The sequence below is a fragment of the Lytechinus pictus genome, chromosome 3 (genome assembly GCF_037042905.1).
Source record: "Lytechinus pictus isolate F3 Inbred chromosome 3, Lp3.0, whole genome shotgun sequence".
NCBI lineage: Eukaryota > Metazoa > Echinodermata > Echinoidea > Temnopleuroida > Toxopneustidae > Lytechinus > Lytechinus pictus.
In genome coordinates this window covers 31,251,302-31,276,577 of record NC_087247.1, presented here as the reverse complement: position 1 = coordinate 31,276,577, position 25,276 = coordinate 31,251,302, and the positions used below count along the sequence as shown (strand labels likewise).

The following is a 25,276-nucleotide window of genomic DNA, read 5'->3' as shown; positions in this document are numbered from 1 at the left end:
AACAAAAATCTTATTTATAAACTGCTCATTTAACGATAGACCACACCAAGAAGATATAAGATGCAATGGGTATAGCCTAACAAGAAATTAGACAAATACCCAGCCCAAAACAGACAATTCACTTGAAGCTCAGAGATCATTAAAGATGCCCTATACAAATTTGCTTTTCTAGATTGAATTTGGGTACACTGCAAAAGTGACCTCCAGATGTCCAATGTTATATTGATTAATTGTAAGTCATGTACATTTGTAACTGCGAAACATATTAATTTCAATAAAATCTATCTATCAACAACACATAACATTGATTTAGAAGACTTTATCAGAAAAAAATATTGGACTTACCCAGCTTAGAATCTTGAGATGCTTTGAGGGCATTCTGGACTTTGTTAGCCCAATTGTCAAAGGACTCTGCTCTAATTTTCAGATTATGCAACATCGCTGGCAGTTCATCAAGAGTGTATCGATATCTGTATAAAAGTTTTGTCGAAGTACATAATAATATATTTGTTATACACATTATACAGTCAAAATAATATTTAACACAATATAAAGTGACTTTTTGTATGATACCAACACACAAGGCTGGGTGTTTATGTCGAGATATTTTAGCTGACTCTGTTCCAATTTTGCTCAAATAAAGTCACATGTGATAGAAGTAAAAGTAATATCATTCCAGGATAATATCCAAATTGTTGATCGACACAGAAACGTGAATACCACAGTCACTCTTTATAAGTGCTGACTATTAACTTAAATATGACATGTTTAAAGAGGAATGATGAAAACTTGGTGTACCACCTACATCAGTGTGTTGGGCCACAATCAGAGGTAATCTCTGAAGGCTTGACAATGGTTCGAGGTGACTGGATTTAATCTAGCATGGGAATCTGGCCAAGTAAAGCTATTTAATAAGCTGCCTTGGAATCCTGCATTACCATGCACTAGACATTATCATTTCGTTGATTGCACAGGATCAGGAGGCTGAATGCTGGCATCCCTAGCCGAGGTAAGGCAATTTCTGGCACATCAAGCCAAGGGTAAAAAAGGATTTCACTTGTAACTGCAACCACAAAGGTCACCCCTACCACCAGTTCTACAGTCCCCACCATCCCAACTACAACCACAAAGGTCATCATTACCACCACTTCTATAAACATCCACCAGCACCATCCTCATCACCCACACAACAATTAATACAACATCATCATCTGCAAACCACATCATTTTAAACACAACTACTGTCACAACACCGACTTCATTTACCTGAGACAATGCTTTGATGACTGGCATTCACACAGTTTGTCCACATGATGAATACAGACTAGTTTGTTAGGAGTGCATGGGCATGTGATGGCTGATAGGAAACATGTGGTCTTGCAGCTCTCACACTGTCTCTCATCATCAGGGAGCAGCTCAAAGGCCTCCCGCTCTGCTTCGGTAATACCCTGCAATGAAAACAAACATCCACTTGATAACGTCCTGTTATGGTGAACATAAGTCTAGTATCTCAGCATCATAGAGGAACTCGTCATTTGCAATTTACAGGGTATATCAGAAACTTTTTTTGTGTTATTACAGTGGTTTCAACCTTTTTTTTTTATAGATAAAACGTTTATGAGAATGAAAATGTCATATACGGACTACTTGAGACATTCACAATGCCTACAGCAACCACTTATGATCAGCAGAGGAATAAAAAGTGTCTCTTTCAAACTATACACCAGTTCATGGACATGAACTGGGCCCTCAGGTAAATTTCTGGGCTACTTGTAATACTCTATGTCCCAGTGATTTTACATTATTTGATTAACTTAATATATCTTTATTGTTATTCATCTTTCTGTTTACTTGTCACTTTGGCATGATTGTTCTACCTGTATTTATGTTTATACCTGTGTTGCGTATGATGTTTGTCAAGTAATGTATTGATGTACATTATGGCAGAGCCCATCGAAGACCAACATATTGTTGAATGGGCTTCCTTGTTTTTTAAATAAATACATGAAAAATGAAATATAATGTATATTTCCTCACTCTCTCAAGTAAAGCCTTCCTGCATCTCTTCTCTTCATTGACGATGTACAGCATTTCTTTGTAAACCGCTGCAGCCATGCTGAGATCCAAGCTTTCAGGGTCTGCTGCCATCTTACATACCAACTCTTCGTGTGAGAACACACAGACTCGCTGTAAGGAGCGGTAGTAGTCGATGCACTGCCTGCCCATCGGAAGCTGCATACAATCGCAAATAAATTTTAATTATAATATGGTTATCTATAGGGCACTTATAACATATATTGTATGTATCTAAGCACTTACAGAATTTACAGCAGTTGTCAGATTCAAACTGTCATTCCAGCACACAATTTATGTAGATAATTTACCCCTGGAGAGTATTCCTTTATTCCATAGAAGCTAAAACTTCCATGCATTAGTATGCAAATAATGTACGTAAGCTCGTGCATGCAGAGCCAAATAATGCACGATGTGCGAGAAGAGCCAATGGATATACCGCACCGAGGTCCGCAGTACCGAGTGCAATATATCCATTTGGCGAGTCGAGCACAGAGTTCATTATTTAGGTCCTCTATGCACAAGAATGCATGCATTGTTTTTTTTTATACACCCCCCCTCCCCCATGTTACTGAGTTGCCCCGAATGCTATATTTGATCTAAATTCTAGATAACTCCAGACCTCGCACTATCCTGCACTCTGATGTCAGAATGCAGGATACTACATTTGGTATGACGTCAGAGTGCAGGATAGTGCATTTTGGATGCAATAGTGCAATTCGCTGAATATCATGTGATCCGATTTGGACCATTCAGATTACAGAACATTCTTGGGAGTTGTATACTATGTTTTAGCTCAGCTACCTGTACCAAAAAATGCCTCCCAATTTTGGTCATTGACATCTTAATGAATATCAGCAGAAACTTCATCTGCCACGAACTCTTGACAAAATATACCATACTTTTCATCAAAACCCAAGGTAATTTCATATTCATTAACATATAATTTTTTTTCTCCTGATCACGGACCACTTTTATTTTAATTGCACATGTATGTGTATTGAGCAGTCTACATACTATTTGATTTGATGCTGAATTGCAAGAAACTTTTGAGAGAAAGAATAGTTGAAAGCTCATAATTTGCATATACTATGAAAATACCAACACCCAGATTAAGAAATCAGTTGATTGGTGTATTTCCAAGTTTCTCATAACCACTTGAGAAAATAGTGTCAAACGAAGCTATTATCAGCAAAGCACATTCAGCACAAGGGCTACACATAGTACATTCAATTATACCCAACTTTGAAAAACCAAAATCTCAAAGCTCACCCAATCAGCCGGACAGAAATTGACAGCTTCTGCAAAGTTGTAACCTTGGTTGAAGCCTGCGTGATAGGCTCTAGGGAATGTCACTACAAATTCTCCAGCACATTGATTGGTTCTGACAATCTAAAAATATGACGTAAGTGGGAGATACATATTAGTAACTTTCTATACATATGAGGATCAAAGTATCTTAAAATATCAAATACATGTACATTGTTCAGTAGTGGGGAGAAATGGCATCCTGGATAACTACATTTTCAGGACACAATTTTTACTTATGGTGACATCAAAGCAAAAAGCAAAGACCGGCAGTTTATGGTTGGCAATAGTATGCGCACAATAATGACACACAAGGCACTACCATCACAACAAGTTCAAGCATATCACAGAATGCCTTTATCATTTACAATTCCCTATTGTACAAAATGAGAGCTTCAATAAATGTGTCCAGACGTCTTCCTCCTGAAGTGTCATTTCTTTGAATAGTACGACAGAGCTACTTACTGGTTTCAATCTAAGAAAAAAAATGGAACCCCAAATCTTGGAGTTCCTTTGAAATAGAGTGAGGAATGTACTTACCGGGACTCCATGGTTCATGAGGATGGTAGGCGACATGATGGTGACTAACTGATGAAGCAGGTCAGGCTGTGCTTCAAATAGCTCTGGGGCCTGACTTCTCATTGCTTTCTCAAATAGATCTGCTGCACTTCCCGGAACCCCGTACCAGGTCTTTGGCTCACCCCTAAAACAAATCAAGCATTACAGGGGTGTGAGTGGTCACAAATAAAAAGATCTGAAAAAAGCTGAAGAGTTGAAAAAGTCTGGAATAGAAAGAGCTCCCATACTTTTTGTACAGAGGAAGGCCAAAAATAAGCTGAAATTAAGCTGAAAATCAAAACAAAAAAATCTGAAATCAGATAAAAATCTGAACTCTCACACCCCTGGCATTAGCAGTAATAGATTTGTTTCATCATAACAAGAGATTAATGATTACCCCAATTTTGTCATAGAACACAAAGTTCCAGTAGCCAATCAAATATTAGAATTCTTGAACAGAATTTTCATGTTAAATGCCACGCTATTTTATTTAAGGAGAATAAAACTCTTGGAGCAAGTTAGCTTTTGTGAAAGCAAAAAAATCAAAGAATAAGATCAACAAAAGTTTGAGTAAAATAGGACTAGCAATAGAAGAGTTATGAGCATTTGAATGTCGAGATCACTAATGCTATGGAGATCCTCCCATTGGCAATGCGACCAAGATCTATGATGTCACAGATGAACAACTCTCCCCTTTTGGACACTGAAAATATACCCCAAAACATCTCTTTTTGCTCATTCTAATCATATGACAAACGATTCATCAATGATATAATGTTGTGAAACCTCTGTACTTGTCCTCTCATAAAGAGAACACCTAACCTTGTGATAGACTCTATAAAAGTGAGAATATAAGTGAAATAAGTACTAAAGTAATGAGGGAGTTGTACGTGTGTGACATCACAGAACTTGGTCGCATTGCCAATGGGAGGATCTACATGGCATTAGTGATCTCAATATTCAAATGCTCATAACTTTCTTATTATTCATTCAATCTTCCTCAAACTTTCAACAATATGTTTCTTTGATTTTTCTCTTTGATATGGATTCAGCTGGTTTCAAGGGTTTCATTCTCCTTTAAGTAAGCGAATTCAGTATGTTATGTTTTTCTCCAATAAGGGCCATCATTCAAAATTTTCAGAAAATCGTTTTTAACTTTGACAATGCATGAAATGAATATCCAAACTTATTAAATGCAACTAATTCGTCCTAAAATAAAACATGTTATGTATATCATCACATAGATTTGCATAAAACAAATAACTAGTCTTCATTTGTTTAGCAAACTATCCATCTACTCCAATAGAGATTCTTTGCAATCTCTTGCACTCTTTTCTAATAGTTTATGCAGTAAGACTGACATCTTTGACTTTTGACCTTATGACTCTAAACCTCATTCGTTATCACATTTCCCATATGCAGATGCAAACATAGACACAATTTAATATGATTGAAAAGGAGATGAAAAAGAAGGGGAAAAATGGAGGAGGTGGGGAAGGAGAAGGGGGAGGAGGAAGAGGAGAGAAGAAGAAGACTTGATATACACGCTGCATTAAAGTTAACATCTAGTATTAGGAGCATACAAATGGAGATAATTGATAGAATAACCATCTATATTGATAGAATGACCTCTTATATGTTAGCATAAAGATGAAAAGAAGTAGAGGAAGAAGAAGCAGAAGAAGGAAGTGAAGGAGGAGGAAGGGAGAGAAGAAGAAGAGCTTACCAATGGAGATAATTGATAGAATAACTCCAATGATCCTCATTATGCCAGCAGAAAGATGAGAAGCACATGCCAACATATATCCAGGGTACCTTCATACCAGAGATATCAGCATTGATATGACACAACACTGACTCGGATTGAATGGGTAAGTTATTGAGATTCCACGGCGATGTAATGTACTCCTAAAGATAAACAAAGGAAAGAGGTTAAGAAAAACATGGCAGATTAAACTAGAAATGTGCATTGCTGCACAACATAGCTGAAATGTGATTATTGCCAGAACAAGTTATTTCCATGTATATAATGAACTGTGAAGTTGTTAGAAGTTGTGACCCAAATATCTAATCAGATCATCGTTACTGCAGTATGCATTTAAATGAATCAAGTTTGAAATTTATCTCTCAAATCGTTCTTCATTTATTGGGAACAAAATATCTTCAAATATATGTAATGAAAGCTGTGACCTTTGACCCCATGACCCCTAAAATGTACTCCAATCATTGTATGCAATCTTGTATGCATACATGTACATGATCCAAATTTGAAGTTGAACCTTCAGTTCAAACAGATTTTTTAGTAATCACAAGGAACAAGATATCTAAATTTTAATGACCTCTATGGGATTTGACTTGATACCCCCGCAATAATTAGGTCATCGTCACTCTGATGTGCATACTTGGACCATTTATGGAGGGTGGAGGCACTCAATTATTTCAGGTAATACATTCCTGACTATGCAATATTTCAATTGACTATTATTCTACAAGTGTTTGGGATCAGTCAATATGAACTTACCTGGTCTTCAGCAGCGACCACCTTGCTCTTCTTGGTGGGGAAGCCACTGCCCTGGACAAGAGTATGGATATCGGCCCCGTACTCCACCAATACATCATCCTCAACAGACTGAACCAGTCTCCAGAATTCCTTCTCAATCTGCTCTGGTGGAACCATCTATATCAAACATAAATATTCAAGATCTATATAGTGCTCAACCCTTATTTGTGCAAATTTTCGCGACAATCGCTATCTGAAGGGGGGGGGCAGGGGTCAAATTGACCCCCAGTATATCCTGAGCCCCATTTGATAAAGAGTTGCTATGATAGCAACTCTTGCTGGATGGAATATCAACTTTCATTGGAATAGCCAATCAAAATGCAGAATTGTCACTGTTGTCATGGGAGTTGACATTCCAGCAAGACGTGCATCATAGCAACTTTTATGAAATGGGGCCCAGGTCTGAAATAGCCCAGTTAAATTAGGGTAAATACATTGCTTATAAGTGCTACATGCCAATACCCTGACATTAATATAACCACCTTGATCAAGCACTGAAGCATTCGAGAATTCCCTCCTATTGAGTATCACTACACTTGAGTGGAGAATTTATTCGGGGTCTCCAAATTAATCATATCTTACAATTGATTGTAAGATTTGCAATCAATTTCTGATCTGCTTCTTGCAATAAAGATTAAAACTGATTTGCTACAGTGGTTCCATGTCATTTGCTCTGGCGAAAATTGCTCCGCTCCAATTCCACACATTAATCGAATGACAAACTTCAACCCTGAATTGAACACTATATCCTATCTTAAACCTAATGCTAAACTTACAATGAAACCCCATTGCAACCCGAACCCTATATCCAGGGTGCTACATAAGCACTTGCCTGATTGCCCGGGGCAAGTAAAAGTTAGAGTCGGGCAAGTTTTTTTAAGTAAAGACCAAACCTACTTGCCCGAATTGGGCAAGCAAAATTCTCACAGTAGAATGACCAAAATTAGGGTCAATATGATATGATATTGACCCTAATTTTGGTCATGGCAGACAAGATAAAATCACTTTGGAAAAAGAAATGCAATAACAAGGTAGAAGGGTTCATTTCAAAAGAGAGAAAAAGGTAAATGGTTGAAATTACCGCAAAACTATCCTTTGAAGAGGTAATAGAATTTCAAGGATTTTTTCGGGCAAGTATATTCCAACTATTTAAAATTTTACTTGCCCGACTGGGCAAGTGCTTTTAAAAAGTTATGTAGCACCCTGCTATATCTTAGACGAAGTAAAGCTTGGAGCGATTGTTGCCGAAGCAAATGTTGTGTCACCGCTACAACTGATTTATCAATTATAAAATTGCAACATGATTATAAAATATAAATATAAATTTGCAATCAATTGCAAATATTTACTTGCAACACCGTCTTAGTGACTATAAGGAATACAACTTACATGAACGGGCATGGAGAAGTAATCTTTCTTGAACTGATCAGCCTTCTCACCAAATGTCTGCAGGGAGTATTCCCTGCGAGCTGTCTCAAAACCAAATGGATCCTGTGGTTTACTCAGACCCTGTTGAAAGAAAGGGTAAGCAAATATGCATACATTAACTGATAGAGGTAGACACCTTTCACACAATAAAAAGATTAATCTTCTTTCATTCCTCAAATTGGCAATAATTATTAGTTTTCTATTCATTTTCATTGTTGAATAAAAAATGAATATGGATATTACATGATTCAAACTTTATAATTTAAAGTAATATTTCACAAAAAGTTTCCAATTTGCATTTTTAAATCAAATGGCCTCTTAACATAAATGGCACCACCTAGAGCCTATAACACAGGGAATGGTATCAAGTTTTTGGTACATTTTTCTCTTTCAAACCATATATTCAATACATAATTGCTAGTATTCAATATAAGAAGAATCTGGAAGGTATCTTCTAAAGACACTTAAAGGGATGGTCCGGGCTGAAAATATTTATATCTTAATACATAGAGAAGAATTCACTAAGCAAAATGCCGAAAATTTCATCAAAATCGGATAACAAATAAAAAAGTTATTGAAGTTTAAAGTTTAGCAATATTTTGTGAAAATAGTCATCATGAATATTCATTTGGTGGGCTGATGTCACATCTCCACTTTCTGTTTTCATATGTTATTACATAAAATCATATTTTTTCATTATTTCATACTTGTGTGAATAATATGTCTCCCTTATAATGAAATAAGTTGCAGCAATAAATATCTAATGCACTAAATCAGTTGTCAATCCAATTTTTCTAGTTCTTGGAGGAAAAATTTGAATAAACCTAATTTCATATATAATGAAATACAAAAGAACAAGAGGGGATGTGACATCATCAGCCCACCTAATGAATATTCATGACGACTGTTTTCACAAAATATTGCTAAACTTTAAAATTCAATAACTTTGTTAATTGTTATCCAATTTTGATGAAATTTTCGGCATTTTGCACAGTGAATTCTTCTCTATGTATTAAGCTATAAATACATTCAGCCCGGACCATCCCTTTAACCTCTATGAATCAATGGACCTTATGCATATGACGTCACAATTTCATAGCGCCCTCCCTCGGAGGATATAGGAATACATGTAAACAGAGTTGTCAGAGATGTGCCAGCTGCAGATTACCAACTCATGCAAGGCAAGAGCTTCAGACCCTAAAATGGCAGTGCGATGTCATCAATGCATAAGGCCTATAACGATATGCTGAAAATGTTAATCATTCATAAACAATATTTCTTGCTGAAATCAAATAGACTCATCATTTGCCATGTTATTATTCAATACAGTTCGACCTCTCTTATCCGGACACATTGGGACCAGCACCAATCCAGATAAGGGATTTATCCGGATCTGGGAGACCCAATATTAAATACATGCAGCTGCGCTGCCAGCTGCCTCCCCAGGCCAACGGCGGTAGCTACACGTTATCTATTGTAGTGGGCGTACAGACAGTATTCACTGCAGTTTCAGTGCAAATGATAGGCGGTATTTTTACGGAAATGAAATCGATCGATGGCCAAAACTATTGGATAATTTACCTGCTAAAATGATTGAGGTATACATCGAGCATACCTTGAAAGAGAATGACTCGATGAAACTAAGTTTTACAATTAGATCATCGTGGCGGGTATCGCAGCTTCACAATGTCAGCCATTGTTACCCTGACTGTAGGCTCAAACATGATAGATGGCGCTGTCCGTATTGAGGCCTAGCGTTAGCTAGCGAGACATGTGTTGTTTTTCCCGGGAAACAAAAAGAGAACGTGATGAAATGTTTGCGCTGCGCCCTGATTTACTGGAAAATTATCCTGCCAAAGTTCTTTCGGTGATTTGGGTGAGATATTTTCATGAAAAATAATGTTGTTGTAGGTAGACTATATTGGAAAATATATGTAATCAAAGTGAGTTTGCGTATAGGTTTGAGTTTAGATTGAAATCTCATTTCCTCACGTACTAGATTGAATTAAAAATAAAAATTTTTAAAAATCTCGGCAAGTGTGCGTCCGGATAATAAAGAGATCCGGATAAGGGGAGGCCGGATAAGAGAGGTCGGACTGTATTGGCTTTAAGTTACATAATAAACTGACAACTTGGGTTATAACTATACCTTGACCACATAAAGCTTCAAATGAAATGATATAAATACATGAAAGAGCAACATGGTGGAAACTGGGGAGTGTTTCATGTAGCATCTTGTCGGTGATCCACAACCAACTTATTTGTTCTAAGCCAATCAGATGCAAGGATATCAGCAGCTTATAAGAGAATACAGGCTGTTTATTTCATGAAATGCTCCCCTGATCTAACCATGTGTCTAACAACATAGGTATTCCTTCATGTAATTCTAAATCTACATCAGCTGAAAAAATCCATTTCTGTTTACCTTAGCAACACAGGAAGGGCACCTCCAGTCGCCTTTGGGAACCTCTGGTAGGGGAGGGATAAGACAGAATGTATGGAAGCTATCATCACATCCATCGCACAGCAGGAGGCAGTCCTCTACATCACCACGCCCACATACATGGCACATGTATGTCTCAATCTATCAAACATCATGGGAGAGAAGAGGGAGAGAAAACGGCAATCAATCAGGGGCATTTCACAAAGACTAAGGTTGTAATTGAAAATAATTTCATAAAAAACAGTATCATGTACCATATTTTTATGATGGGTCTAACAAAAGGTCGCTTGAATCTAGCATTATAATCTAGTAAAGTCCTTGATTATTTTACCATATTGAAGAGCAAATGTCATGCATCTTTATTTGTTTTTTTTCTTGTATAAAAAAGTCAAAAGAAAAAAAAAGAATTTTAGAATGGATAAAATAATTGAAAATAAATTCAGGGGGGGGGGGGGGAGCAGCAGATAAGTGAACCTGTTACCGAATTGAACCGCTCAAAACATGGTTGAGCAAACCTGTGTTGACTTGAGCCTACTCCTGAGTATGTAATGCTGCCTGGGTTTTGACATCTGGTGGATGAAAAAGAGCTCCTTATTGAATTGTCATCATTAATAATTCACCATCAATATTACTTACCAGACTCGTTACATTGCCAGCTCGAGCTCTCATCTGCATAGACGAAGCAGCAGCAGCTGCATCCTGGGCAGCCTTCCTTGGAGAGGACTTGCTGGCCTTCTTGGGGGTTCCCTTGGTTTCTTTAACATCTTGCTCAGTTGTGCTAGACTGACGGTCTAGCTTAGCCCACGATCCATCTAATCCATCTGGAGGTAAACATGGAGAGTAATATTATGATGATAATAATAATAACTATAGTGACAGTAATGGTGATAATAATAATAACAATAAAAGCAACAACAAAAACAATAATAATAATAAACAAGTGGAATGCCTCTGGCTGTCACACCTGCATCACGTGATTCAATATACATGTAGCAGCAGTGCTGACTTTGAAAACTACTATAAAATAATTATTCACAAAAAACACTATTCATATAATGATATAATACTACATTCATTGACATTTGACCTTGATCATGTGACCTAAAACTTGTAAGGGATACTTGATTACCCCTATATCCACATTTTATACACTATATCTATAAACTTTGAAAGTTATGACAGCAATACAATAATTACCTCTAAAATGGTCAAAGTTCAATGACCTTTAATGACCTTTGACTTTGGTCATGTGACCTGAAACTCGCATGTGATACTTGATGATTCTTATGTCCAAGTTTTATGAACTAGACCAATACACTTACAGAGTTATGATGGTAATTCAACAAATACCCCCAACATGGCCTAAGTCCATTGACCTTTGACCTTGGTCATGTGACCTGAAACTCGCACAAGATGTTCAGTGATACTTGGTTACTCTTAAGTCCACGTTTTATGAACTAGACCAATACACTTACAGAGATATGACGGTAATTCAACAAATACCCCAACTTGGCCAAAGTTCATTGACCTTAAATGACCTTTGACCTTGGTCTTGTGACCTGAAACTCGGACGGGATGTACAAAGATACTTGATTACTCTTATGGCCAAGTTTCATGAATCAGATCCATAAACATTCAAAGTTATGATGGTAATTCAACAGATATCCCCCACATGGCCAAAGTTCATTGACCTTTGACGTTGGTCATGTGACCTGAAATGCGCACAGGATGTTCAGTGATACCTGATTACTCTTATTTCCAAGTTTTATGAGCTAGACCAATAAAATTTCAAAGTTATGAAGGTAATTCAACAAATACCCCCAATTTGGCCAAAGTTCATTGACCCTAAATGACCTTTGACCTTGGTCATGTGACCTGAAACTCAGGCAGAATGTTTAGTAATACTTGATTAACCCTATGGCCAAGTTTCATGAACTAGGTCCATATACTTTCTAAGTTATGCTGTCATTTAAAAAACTTAACCTTAGGTTAAGATTTGGTGTTGACGCCGCCGCCGTCGGAAAAGTGGCGCCTATAGTCTCACTCTGCTATGCAGGTGAGACAAAAATATTAAATCTAATAGAGTAGGAAAGTTCAACTATAATTGCCCCAGCTTTAGCTCAAGGTGCCGATGATAAATCACCACTTCTCAGCTGACGAGTATCCAATCACCTCACTAAGGTCGAGTGCAGCACATGAATACATTTCTTGGTGAAGGAAAATAGGCAAAGGCTGGGATTTGGACCACTAACCCTCTGATTGAAATACGAGATTCAGAACCCATAAATGACAACATGCAATTCCGTAATAAAAAATGTTTTTCTTAAATTTTCTTAAATTCATATGATTGATATCAATTAAGATGACATATGATATATGTTATGTTTATCTGTAGAGCTAACCATGTGTATATATAAATCAATGAGTAACAATGGAATCACTGCATGAACATGTACACAACCACCAGTGTCTACATGTAATCCACCACAATGGCTGCCATCATTGCCACCAAAATACAATCACAACAGACACTGTCACAACAAATACAAATTCATAATTATTTGTATATATATCAATGGCTGATGACTCAGTTTTGAATTAAATAAAACAACAAACACTGCAACTTTTTAAATTCCCACGATCCACTACAAACGGTAGCAGGCTAGATCATCTGGAATCCATTACAAATAGCTGATGGTCCCTTTTTGTGGTTTGCTTTCATGCAATCGCCTTTCATGGTCAACTACTATTCTGATATTTCACATTAATTCAATTTTTCACGTAAAATCTGGTGATGATGATATTGATATGGATTGGCATTGAACATTTTTGCTATCGTGGGTGGCCCAAATTAATTACTAAGTATTCTACAAATGCTAGATCTTCTATTACCACTATAAGAAGTACAGTCAATTCTGTCATCGTCGCCACATGTCTTTTCATAAAACCTGTTATTTGGTGGCCACCAAAATCATCTCTGATTTGAAAAGGAACGTGTTGGAAACACGGTCTATAAAGGTCACCTCCCTATAATGAAAGCGTGTCTTTAGAGTCCACCAAAATTATCACTGGTTTGGAAAACAGATGTATGAAAGAAAACTATAAATGCAACCTGTCAACAGTGGCCATTTTTCCTGTTTCCCAATAGGTGGCCTTAATAGACAGGTTTAACTGTACTTTTCATACTCAACACAAACACAACAGTGCACAAGTTCTACAATGAGCCATATACAAGCTCTTACAAAATTCTACTTCTACTTCTACTTCACATTTTAGTAAAAACCACAACCAGTAAATAGAGGGGGGTGTGAAAGGAGTAAAATAAAAGTGAAATAAACACTTTGTAATAACTGAATAAACTAACTTCTTTCAGGGCTCATCATCATGGGGGTTTCGTCAAAACTACCTTTCTTCTCTCCTGGATGGGCAACGAGGCCCAGACCAGCAAACTTAGGTCCAGGACCAAACAGCTGAAGCTTCTTCAACTCTGGGTTGTTGCTGATGTCAACTGTCAGCGGCTCCTGTGGGGTACGAGACAGAAGGGAACACTAGAGTGTTCACGGAAGTTTATTGTTTAACATGTTGGAAAAGGTGCTCAGTTCTCAATATCCATCAAAAATCTGCTAAAAAATCTACTCAAATCTTATCTATTTAGTTTTCAACTCCCTATGTGCCTTGAGAACTCAAGAGGTGGATTCAGCACTTTTTTAATTACATTATGATAATTATTATTGTCATTATTACTTTCATTATTATCATTACTATTATTATCATCATTGTCATTATCACATGCACTTAATAAACAGAAAGTGGAATGACCTGTAATTTTGCCTGCATCAAGCAATTCAATATAGTCAACAAACTGTTCAAGATTATAAATAAGATATTATATGAGAGTGTTAATAGAGATAGGAAAATTTACTCCTTAACTTGGTGAATTTTTCAAGTCTTTGATGACACTGAATTTCTTTGTATCATCAGGATTCTGTAAGATCACCAACGGGGCACCAGTGAAAAAATGTTATGACTCAAGCCGAGTATGTTTAGGTATGAATAATGAGTGGATGTATATACCTCTGGTGCTTGTCTCTTGACTCTGCGACTGTAACCCCCTGTAGAAGGTGGTTTGATGGCTTGACGAGACGGGATCCCATGAGGTACATAATCCTTGTCCTTGGCATCACCCTCTGGGAGTGGTTGCTGATGGAAAATACAAGTAAGGGGAAAAAACATAATTCATAATTTGTTGCGGCTAGGTGAATAGGTTTCCAGAATCTGAACCATAACACAAGGTTAGGGTTCAAAGCCCTGCCGAGATGGAATTCCATGAGGTGCATAATCCTTGTCATTGGCATTACCCTCTGGGAGTGATTGCTGATGATAAGTACAACGAAGGAAAAACAAACATGATATATATATTAATAATAGGTGTTGTGGCTCAGTGGATAGGTCTCTGGACTGTGAACCATAAGGTCAGGGATTCTTTTCATGAGAGAACATGTAAAAATAGGTTTCACAGGACATATCATGAATATATTGTTTCCTTTAATAACAATAAGCAAAAACAGATGTTTTGGGGTATGTTTTCAGTGTCTATGTATGACATCACACATCTTGGTTCCATTGCCAATGGGAGGATCTCTATTCAAATGCTCATAACTCCCTTAATATTTGTCAAATGTGTCAAAAATCGTTGTTAAAAATCTGATTCTTTGATTTTTCTGTTTTCACACATGCTTCCAGGACTTCATTTCCCTTTAAAAGAAAGAAAAAATTTAAGAAAGATGTGACAACTTACCACTGGTTGGTCAAAGGATGCTCCAGAATGGAAGACATCATAAGGCCAAAGAATTCTCTCATAATGCTTTAACAGTTGACTTCCAACACCTTTACCAGGAGGGTAATGAAGCTGTAAAAGAAGACAATTAAGGCGTCATTAAATCATGATTTCTAGAAAATTGTGTCTAAAATAGTTACTAATGAAAGCAAATCAGTGTGGAAGTTTCACAATACACCATGTATTCGTTTGTGGGCATAACTTTAATCTTGAAAAGGACTTCTAAACTCGACATTGTGAAAGTACATTTTAAAGATTTGCTCATTCTCCTGAGGAAGGCAAGAACATACTCATCAAATTGTTGAGTTTGGGTTTTGACAATGTGACGTTTCAACATTTTGACAAGAATGTTTAAAAAAATCACCCATTCTCAAGAAGACTGCAAGAACGTAGTTGTCAAAATGTTGAGTTTGGGTTGTCTTTTTCAGGACAAAACCTATGTCTACAAGAAAATAATGGTATGACATGAGGCTTCCAAACTAATTCATTCTTTGCCATGGAAACCTTTAGAATAGATCATCATTTTATTTAAAAGTGTACATGTAATTATTTACTTGATATTTTAAAGGAAAATACTTTTTCATGAAGTAAACCAGCTCAAGACTATACAAATGTATGGTTGTATTTCAAGCAACTTTAAGTACAGTATGTACAAGTATTCATGTCAACTGACATGAAAATGCATACAGTAAGATAAGATAATATGATTAAACATTTCTTTTTCTTCTTCTTTTTAATTTTGTAGGTTTTCAAATTGTGCTTACTCTGTTTGCAACCCTGCTCCACCTCCTTTCTCTGCAAACAAACTCAAATCCACCCTCATCTTGAACAATCTGCAAAGACCAAAGAAAACAAAGATTCATTACTATAAAGTAAAGCACGAAACAGTGGCAGATCTGCATGTAGCTGTAGTAGACGCAATACTTTGGGTACATGTAAAGAGCATAATTATTACATAGTTGTATCATCCTCGATGCATCCTTCGTTCATAAAGTCACCAAACCCTTTGGACCCCATTTGTACATAAGAAGCACTATGGTTTTAGGTAGTATGCCTTCACTGCAACTACACTTTGGAATAAAATATCACTGCCCACAAGAACCTAGTACCAATTGAATCCTTCAAGAAAGTGCTGAAATGTCATCTCTTCAACTTAAAATAAACTTTTAATTAACAGTTTGTATTGTGCACTTTATGTTATAGATGTTTTATGTAATTGTAAAAATTTGTACTTTTTTCTGAAAAAGCACTTGGAGATTGATTTTATAATATAAGCACAATGAGCTTAATGTATGATTTTTCATTATCATTCAGACATAAACAGGTGCAGTTTCAAAATTGATCAAGTTTTTTTTTTACGTAGAGTTATATGTACAAGCACTACTTTCATATTTCATGTGGATTTTAATTAAAAAAAAAAAAAAACCTGGATATTCAAGAATACATTTTCATAATTTTGCATCAAAACAATAGTACTAGCTCTCTAGTAAATGAATATCCTCCCATGAAATGCACTAGAATGTATTAAAAGATTCAACAAAAAAGGCATACAAATGTCAAAGTAACTATTTATTTCCTTGTTGATGTATACAGAAGGATGCATCTTCACAGAAACTTGGGTCATAAAACCCACCATACTTCATTTTTACTAGCAGTGGGGTAATACCCTGAAACTTTGACCCAATAGTTGCTGGACATAATGGCAGACGACAACACAGTACATGAAGTTTGTAAAATTATTGAAGATAATCTTATCTATTAAAACTCATAAAAATGTCAACATTAAAAAATAATATAAAGGGGACAATTGATGCATGGACTTTTCTATATACAGGTATGGCTGTATGCATTTCTTTACGAATATATGAAAAAATACATGTAGCTTTTGTTTTCAACTAGTTATAAATTGTCATGAAAGAATTATTATGAATTGTTAAATGTGATAAAGCATATTTCTAGACTTTGATGTGATCATAGAACATAATTGATAGATTAAATGAAAACCACTTACAATGTATAGGGTACTAGTAGGAGGTATCAAGATCTTTAGGAGAGTGACCTTTATTCAACCTTTAATGCATCATCATGCAACCGACATGAACATATTTTCATCTCAACAGCAAAACTTCTAAATAATAATGTATGCCCTCTAACTGCATATTTCTCATCTGAATACAGAGGTATGGGACAGATGCCCTTTCAAAATGTTATAGTTTGGCTATGTACATGTAGTACACTTTAATGCATTATATTTTTTTTAGGGGTAAGGGTCTTTATACATGTACATTTACATACATGTATTAAAAAATATCCTATTCGCCACTAATGATTCCTACAGATGGCACTTAAATTGCACCATAACTGCACTCAATAAAATCCATAAAATGTACAAAGAAAATACATGATAAAATGGCCTGGGGGTGGGAGTTTGGGAACAACTCAGTATATTATGTGTGATAGGTAAATTCCACAGAAAAAAAATACAGGGGGGTTCTTCTTTTTATTTGGCAACCAGTCAATCTGACTATTTTCGCCATCATAAATATTTTAATATTATTTACGTTTGTTTTCTTTGAAAAAAAAATGTATATATATGGGTCATTCCATGGGGTTGGGGCAAAAATTGTGACATCAGGGTCAAAAAATAGAAATGTAATAAATGAAAAGTTTTTTTTCTCATATGTTTCATGGGACAATTCTTCAACTAAATCCACTTACAGGCATTTCATACCACCCTGCATATTTGAGTAAATTGCGAAACAAGATTTGACAAAATACCACCGTTACACGGACATCATTTATCATTCTTACTTAGACTATACTCTCCCACTGTCAAAATAAAAGGGTTGATCTCAATCCCTCGTAATGAATATTTTGCTAACAACATTTTTAGTCACTTTATTCCACATTTTCCAACATGGCATATATATTTTGAAAGATTTAGCATCAATAAATGGAACTTGATGCTCTGTGTGTATACCAGTGCCATGTTCTGTGTCGTTCTTTTTTCTCACCAGTCAAGAAAATTCAATTTATGATGGCATGTAGAACTAAATAGTTGACAGAAGTCATGCCTCAACAGAATGGAATATTCTTTTTGGAAAAACTCAACTACTCTTTCTGGCCTAACCTTCTATTTTTGGTGTTACCACCGTTACATGGACATCATGTCTCTGTAACAGAGGTATAATTTGAAGCATTGTAAGTTAAGGTCCATTAATGGTCATCACATACCAAATTACACTTTTGCCTTAAATTATTTCCACAAGATCAATTGATTATATTAGAAAAAAACATTTTGCATGTCAAATTCTTTGCAAATAAAAGAAATTTAAATTAGAGTTTAAACAAAGAAAAATGTACAAAATTATTGACAAATTATGTGTCGTTCTTTTTTCTCACCAGTCAAGAAAATTCAATTTATGATGGCATGTAGAACTAAATAGTTGAGAGAAGTCATGCCTCAACAGAATGGAATATTCTCTTTGGAAAAACTCAACTACTCTCTGGCCTAACCTTCTATTTTTGTTTGGTGTTACCACCGTTACATGGACATCATGTCTCTGTAACAGAGGTATAATTTGAAGCATTGTAAGTTAAGATCCATTAGTGGTCATTATATACCAAATTACCCTTTCTGCCTTAGAATATTTGCACAAGTTCAATTGATTATACTAGAAGAAAAACATTTTGCATGTCAAATTCTTTGCAAGTAAAAGCACTTTAAATTAGAGTTTAAACAAGGAAAAATGTACAAAATTATTGACATTATATTTAAAATCATACTAATCCTCAAGGTTCCACTTCCGTCTGTCTCTGGAAACATTTATGTTTCTGTCTAAAGGGGAAAAAACGAAACAGTGCTATCTTACGATCTCCAAATCTTTTATTACTTTGAAATATCTCCTTCAAGATATTACTTTCAAATGTAGATACCTCTGTTACACGGACATCATGTCCTTGTAATGGTCATATTGAATAGCATTACTTGAATATTTTACATATTTTTCTAGTATCAACACACTAAATGCAAGTTAACTCATCTTACTCAAGTGTAGAAATACAACATCTTCAAGCAAGCTTCTGTAATTCATATCAATGAACAGGTAAAATGTTTTTTTTATTCATACACAATTATAAAATTTTTTGATACCTTTCATACAATATTCAGGTGAAAAATATGTAGGGAAAAGGTACTAGTTTAGTTCTTCTAAGCTATGGTTTTTCAAGACAAAACAAGACAAAGTTGACATGGAAGACATGGACAACGCATTTATACCTTACACATATAAACTTGTTCAATTTGTTAACTCTAATTTTTTTTACCTCAGTTACATGGACATCATGTCCTCAAAATGGTAGTGTAGAAGTGACATTAATTAAAATATAATCATGTCATCACTGGAACTTACATACATTAGATAAAACATTAAGTTCCAACACGCGAAAAGAACAATTGTAAAGTACTTAGTGGACAAATTTAATTTAAAAAACTCACCACCTTTATATCTTCTGTTTTTTTAACAGAGTTGTAAGCGAGAAAGTAAAATGTACTAAGCTATTCTAATGTTCAAAAATAAAACTGCAAGAACTCTTTGGTAAACTTCTTACTGGCAAATGCAAAAAAATGTATTACACTGTACACTAAACCTGACTATTAAAATTAACATGCAATATTTCTCTCTACATTCAGGTTACAAGTTTATGAACTTCAAGAAGACTGGTGACCCAATAAGAAATTTCAGTTTGGAAGAGGATTCTTTCAATGTCACAAAGTGGATGGAGGTAGAATTGTGCCTCGCCATCAGGCCATGAGTACAGGTCACCAGATTGACACTTCATGTACTGAAGATATACATTTTTACCTTGAACAGAGGCTACCTGTAGTTGAGAAAAATAGTATTTGGAAGTTTGACTATATTTTTTAAGCAATAAGCAAATATTTTTTATATTACATGTATATCAAATCATTTACTTATGTCTTGACATTTTCTCATTTAAGGGTTGGATTACTAGGGACAATGAATCTGATCTGTTCTTGCAAAATACACAGGAACCTTCACTTTGTATTTTTTCATAGCAAATAGAATTCATCATTTCATAGTTCATAAATTAAATATAAAGTTACGTTTTATAGAAGGTTTTTGTATTTGTGTTGTTGTGTTCTACTTTGTTTTCACAATACAATTACTTGCCCATTACCTTTTCATAAATTATCTGTACTTCAATTTCATTTCTCAATGGATTAAATTAATCTAATTTTATTCTACATTCTAATCAAGGGTGGTTATCTAGACAATTCCATTTAGTTTTTTATGACCATCCTATTTAATTTTCATCGCTGAAGTTTAATTGTTCAAGCAATTACATAATATATGTATGTTTTATTAGAATTAAATGAATTAATGGAATTCAAATCTGCAATTTACCTTCTGATACAGCAAATAAACTCTTGTGAAACAAACTTGATTGTGTCACATTTTCTTTTGTTCACTTGTACATGTTTTAAAAATCTCATTATATTGCAATTAAAAAAAATCACATTGAAAACAATCACACAGGCTTTTGCTTTCTGATAAAACGAACCCCCCCCCCTCTCCTTACAATTGAATATATAGAAATCAAAATACAAAATATTGAAAAAATATTGAGAGAAAAAAAGAATGTGCTGAAAAGTATAACATTCAACAAGATGAAAAGTTTTGGGAAGGTTAGGCCTACAGCCAAGAATTACTAGTAATTGGATTATGGCCATGCTTCATCATACACAAAGCACATGTACTATGTGTAGGGGGTAGTAACAGACAAATTATTTTGCCCCCCCCCCTTCTTTCGGATTGGGATCAGCTGACAAGCAAAAAAAAAAATTGGGGGGGGGGGGGTGGAGGGCCTGCCTCCCCCGTGGCGCTGCCACTGGTTCTAAACTTTCATTTTTTGGGGGAAATTCAAATTTGATCATCAGGTCTTTGATACCCATATTACGTAAAATCAGTAGGAGCCAATTTAAACAAGGCGAGATTTTGTACCAAATCTGAGATGTCAGCATGATCATCGGTGATAGAGCAGTTTTGAGTATCCATTGGCCTATTGAAATAACATATTTCGGTGTTTAAAAATATCAACTAAATTGCGATTGAATCATGTCAGCTAACATTCAAAACATGTTTGCACGGAATCACAGTAATAAAAACATTATTTCTTTGGGGCCGTTTAGCAAATCTGGAACAAACACGGCAATGTCTCAATCACATATTTCACTTACACGAAAAGATACATGTGGGACTGTAGTAAAAGATTATGGAAAATTAGCGAGATTTTTCAAACTTAAAAACACTTTCTGCATGATAATATAGTTTCACATTTTTAAGATAAGGTTTAACTGATTTAAAAATACGAGTATCGGGATAAATCTCTGTACTTACGTCGTTTTGAAAGGGAAAACATCGTGGAGATCCAATCCACCGTTACACGGACATTGCGGGAAGATTCCCAATTGCAACGCTGCAAAACACCCGATATCATAGCCGTTCATGTGCACGTGGATTTCGGCTAACATCCCGTCCGTCTGATACAACGACGGTCTCTTCTCCGGTCTCTCCTTTTTACATACGCGATGAAATGTGATCCACCGTTACAAATTTGGCCCGGACATCGCCCAAAACATCGGCGACCCTCGATTAATTTACACGACATTAACATTGGTTTTCAAAGCTAATCTTTTGATGAAAAGTTGCTTACTGCCTGCCCTTTATTTCTGACACATAACTTTGGAAAGAATGATTTCTGACTTTTAGTTATTTACCACTTTACCGCCGTTACAGAAAAAATAAACGCGGACATCGCATGTAACGGTGGTATGCGATGTTGTAGGAATGATTTATGATATGAAGCCTCTTTTCATTTGCTATCCCATTACTGTTTTGTTATTAAACAAATGTTGCTTTATCAATCATGGCCATTTGAATTTGACTAAGTTTATCTTTTGATTAGATATCTTCAACTGAAAATGACCATTTTGGATGTCACACTTGGTACCCCAAAAAAGAGTCTGGACATCATCATTTAAAGTCTCACCATAAAAAAAAATTGAGGTTCAACATTTTTATTTCTGCATCAAGTAATTGCTTACATAACTGCCTTCCAACAAAACCACATTGCAACATCCAAACGCCAAACACATTTTCAGGATAAAGCCAACAATTCATAGGGAACACAAAAAAGTGCTGTTGCCCCAACCCCGTGGAATGACCCATATATAAAGTGAAATTCAATTTCTTTCTTTTTTTCTTTTCTTTTCTCTTCTTTTTCTTTTCAATTTCTTTCTTTCTTTCTTTGTTTGTTTCTTTGTTTGTTTTTTGTGTTAGAGTACCTACATGTACAAGGACTGTGTGTGTGTGCGTGTGTGTATTTGAGTTGTGTCAGACGTGTATCAATCAGATATGATTATTTACGTCTGGGACCGACCTTTAACGTCACCATCCGAAAGACGTGACCAGGGCTCGAACCTGTGCATCAATTTGTAACTTCCCCACAGCTTGGATTACAGGCGCACGCCACAACGCCCAGACTGTCCCATTAATAATTAGCCTTTTTCAAAGCCCCTTTTTTAAATTTTGCTCATGGCAGATACGTACTTTCCTTTGGTTCTGTGTACACAAAAGAGTTAAAAAAGGAACTTACCTTGCTTAGATTGTACAAGTCCAAGCATTTGCCACATACATTCGGTATCTTTAGTCTGCAACCCTGTAAATGAAAAAAAAAAATCTAAATGCACGACAACATGGGAAATTACAATTCTTGTTTTTTTATTTCTAATAGGGGATGGCTTGTTAGCGTATACAGGTATTTTGTTCAGTTTCTCTAACTAGCCTCCAAATGAGGGTAGATTCAGATTCACAAGTGATTTTTTAGTGCAAAATCATTTAGGGTATCTACACTTCAGTATTAGTTTGTAATCCACTACACAAGAACGATTCAATTTGGCGTCGAATCAAAGAGGAGATTATAAATATCAAATACATTTATTTCATGATTGTGATATGTATATATATAAAGATCTGTTTTCATTTCTTTTTGTGGGATGCAATGTATATCTTAAGTGGACTTTCAAATTTAAACTAGGAAATTCATAGGTAAATATGAAAATGTTTAAAAGCAAGAAAACTCCCTTGATACATTAAAAATGAAATTCAAACTGTATTATTGAAAAAAAAATTACCTGCAGTTCCCAAAACTTGGCGATACTGTCCAAGAAGTTCAGCTTTATTCTTGTCTTAGCCTGAAAAATAAAACATTTCGTATTATACTTTACTACATGAACATGAACATGAAATGTGTATGAATACTTTTTAAAGTACAGTCTCGAAAGACATTCATTCAATTCTCATAAAAATACATGTATAATATTGTATTGATGTATGAGTAGTTGAGTACAGTGGCAGATCCAGGGGTTTGGGGTGGGGATATGAAAATTTTGAAGAAAGACAACAGAAAAATGTATTTTTAAAAATGGGTTTCCATCCCTTGCATCAAAGGGGAGGGGGTGTGATTGGAGTGATAACCCATTTTTTGTTGTTGGTGTTTGCTTTAAAAAAAAAAAAAAAGGAAAATGCTTCTCATGATAACCTTTTCAATATTTTTAGTTGTTTTAGAAGAAAACAACGACCTTCTAGGGAGCAATTCATGAAGAGTTTTTGAGTGATCTTCACTGACTTTTTTTGCTCTAAGCCAATCAGATGCAAGGATTTCCAGCAGCTCAAACATTTAACAAGTGGAAAGCCTCTGGCAGTCTTGCCTGCATTAAGCGTTTTGATATATTGATATAGCAGCAGAGCTGACTTTGGAAACAGCTATTGAATAATTATTGACAAAAGAAAACATTCATATGTTAATTGACCCAAAATGGCCTTTGACCATGATCTTGTGACCTAAAATGTGTGCAAAACAACCATTCATAATTACCCTTACTGTATGTCTATGTATGTTTCATGATCAAGATCCATGCTTTCTAAGTTATGATGCCAAATGCCAATCCAACAAATACATGTACCCCTAACCAGCCATTTCTTAATGACCTTAAATGACCTTGGTCATGTGACCTGAAGTGTGCACATGATATTCAGGGATACATGGTTGCTCTTATGTCCAAGTTTAATGAACTAGATCCACAAAATTTCAAAGTTGTGACATTGACAATTCCACAAATACCCCAAACATGGCCAAAGATCACTGACCCTAAGTGACCTCTGACCTTTGTCATGTTGCCTGAAACTCAGGCAGGATGTTCAGTAAGTCTTGATTACATTTATGTCCAAGTTTCATTAACTAGGTCCATATACTTTCTAAGTTATGATGACATTTCAAAAACTTAACCTTGGTTAAGATTTCGATATTTGACAACTAAATTACATGTACGGTACGCTGGAAGTTTTCTAGGCTAACTATTTTTTGAAGCATCAAGCCTAAACCTGGAATGTACAACTGGAATATGAATTTTGCAAAGTCTGTTATTTAATGATAAAAAATAATACACCCCTATATTACCAATAAAACTTGTTTACAAACAATCAATGAATAGCATGATACTCAAGCATTGCACGTGTATGAATATTGCCCTTTAGTCTTGTTAGACTACTTGTAGTGTACACTTTTAAAATGTGCATCAGAAGATCAAGGTGGCGTAAGATTGACCAACAATGAAACTGAACTTTGGACTTTGAGAAGGTGTTCAATGGCACGTAGTACACACAACTCCAGTCTTTCACATTAACTTGTGTGCTAGACATGTAAACATACATGTTCACATTTACAAGCTACTTTGTTTCATATCATAATTAAAAGGTCAAACATGTTTTGAAGGAATTTCCAAGGAATCAATCATGTTGGCAAAACACCTCATTGAAAATCTTTACTACAGTACGCAGTCTTCTTTCCCTCTTTACTTTCTTCTCTATATGAAATATCCATGCATTTATTTACAAGTACATGTAGATTTAAAAAAATATATTTTAAAAAACATGTGTCGCAGATATTAACAAATCCTAAAAAGAAGAATTCATGATGCATTAAT

The 25,276-nt window shown here is 35.4% G+C and overlaps 1 protein-coding gene across 4 annotated transcripts in view; it reads right to left on the bottom strand.

Moving 5' to 3' along the window:
• LOC129257451 (lysine-specific demethylase 5A-like) overlaps positions 1-25,276 on the bottom strand; it is a 58,716-nt gene that overhangs the window by 25,266 nt on the left and 8,174 nt on the right. Inside the window, exons 3-18 of one of the 4 annotated variants that reach the window (XM_064096816.1) lie at positions 23,426-23,485; positions 22,888-22,950; positions 15,972-16,040; positions 15,169-15,279; positions 14,445-14,570; positions 13,777-13,891; positions 11,007-11,191; positions 10,353-10,511; positions 7,889-8,008; positions 6,461-6,616; positions 5,666-5,847; positions 3,922-4,084; positions 3,346-3,465; positions 2,038-2,232; positions 1,267-1,448; positions 346-470 (exon numbers count right to left, since the gene is read on the bottom strand). In XM_064096816.1, the coding sequence (XP_063952886.1) occupies positions 346-470; positions 1,267-1,448; positions 2,038-2,232; positions 3,346-3,465; positions 3,922-4,084; positions 5,666-5,847; positions 6,461-6,616; positions 7,889-8,008; positions 10,353-10,511; positions 11,007-11,191; positions 13,777-13,891; positions 14,445-14,570; positions 15,169-15,279; positions 15,972-16,040; positions 22,888-22,950; positions 23,426-23,485 (2,131 nt within the window). Of the gene's footprint in view, positions 1-345; positions 471-1,266; positions 1,449-2,037; positions 2,233-3,345; positions 3,466-3,921; positions 4,085-5,665; positions 5,848-6,460; positions 6,617-7,888; positions 8,009-10,352; positions 10,512-11,006; positions 11,192-13,734; positions 13,919-14,444; positions 14,571-15,168; positions 15,280-15,971; positions 16,041-22,887; positions 22,951-23,425; positions 23,486-25,276 lie in introns of all 4 variants that reach the window. The other 3 variants (XM_064096814.1, XM_064096813.1, XM_064096815.1) reach the window with 3 other exon arrangements.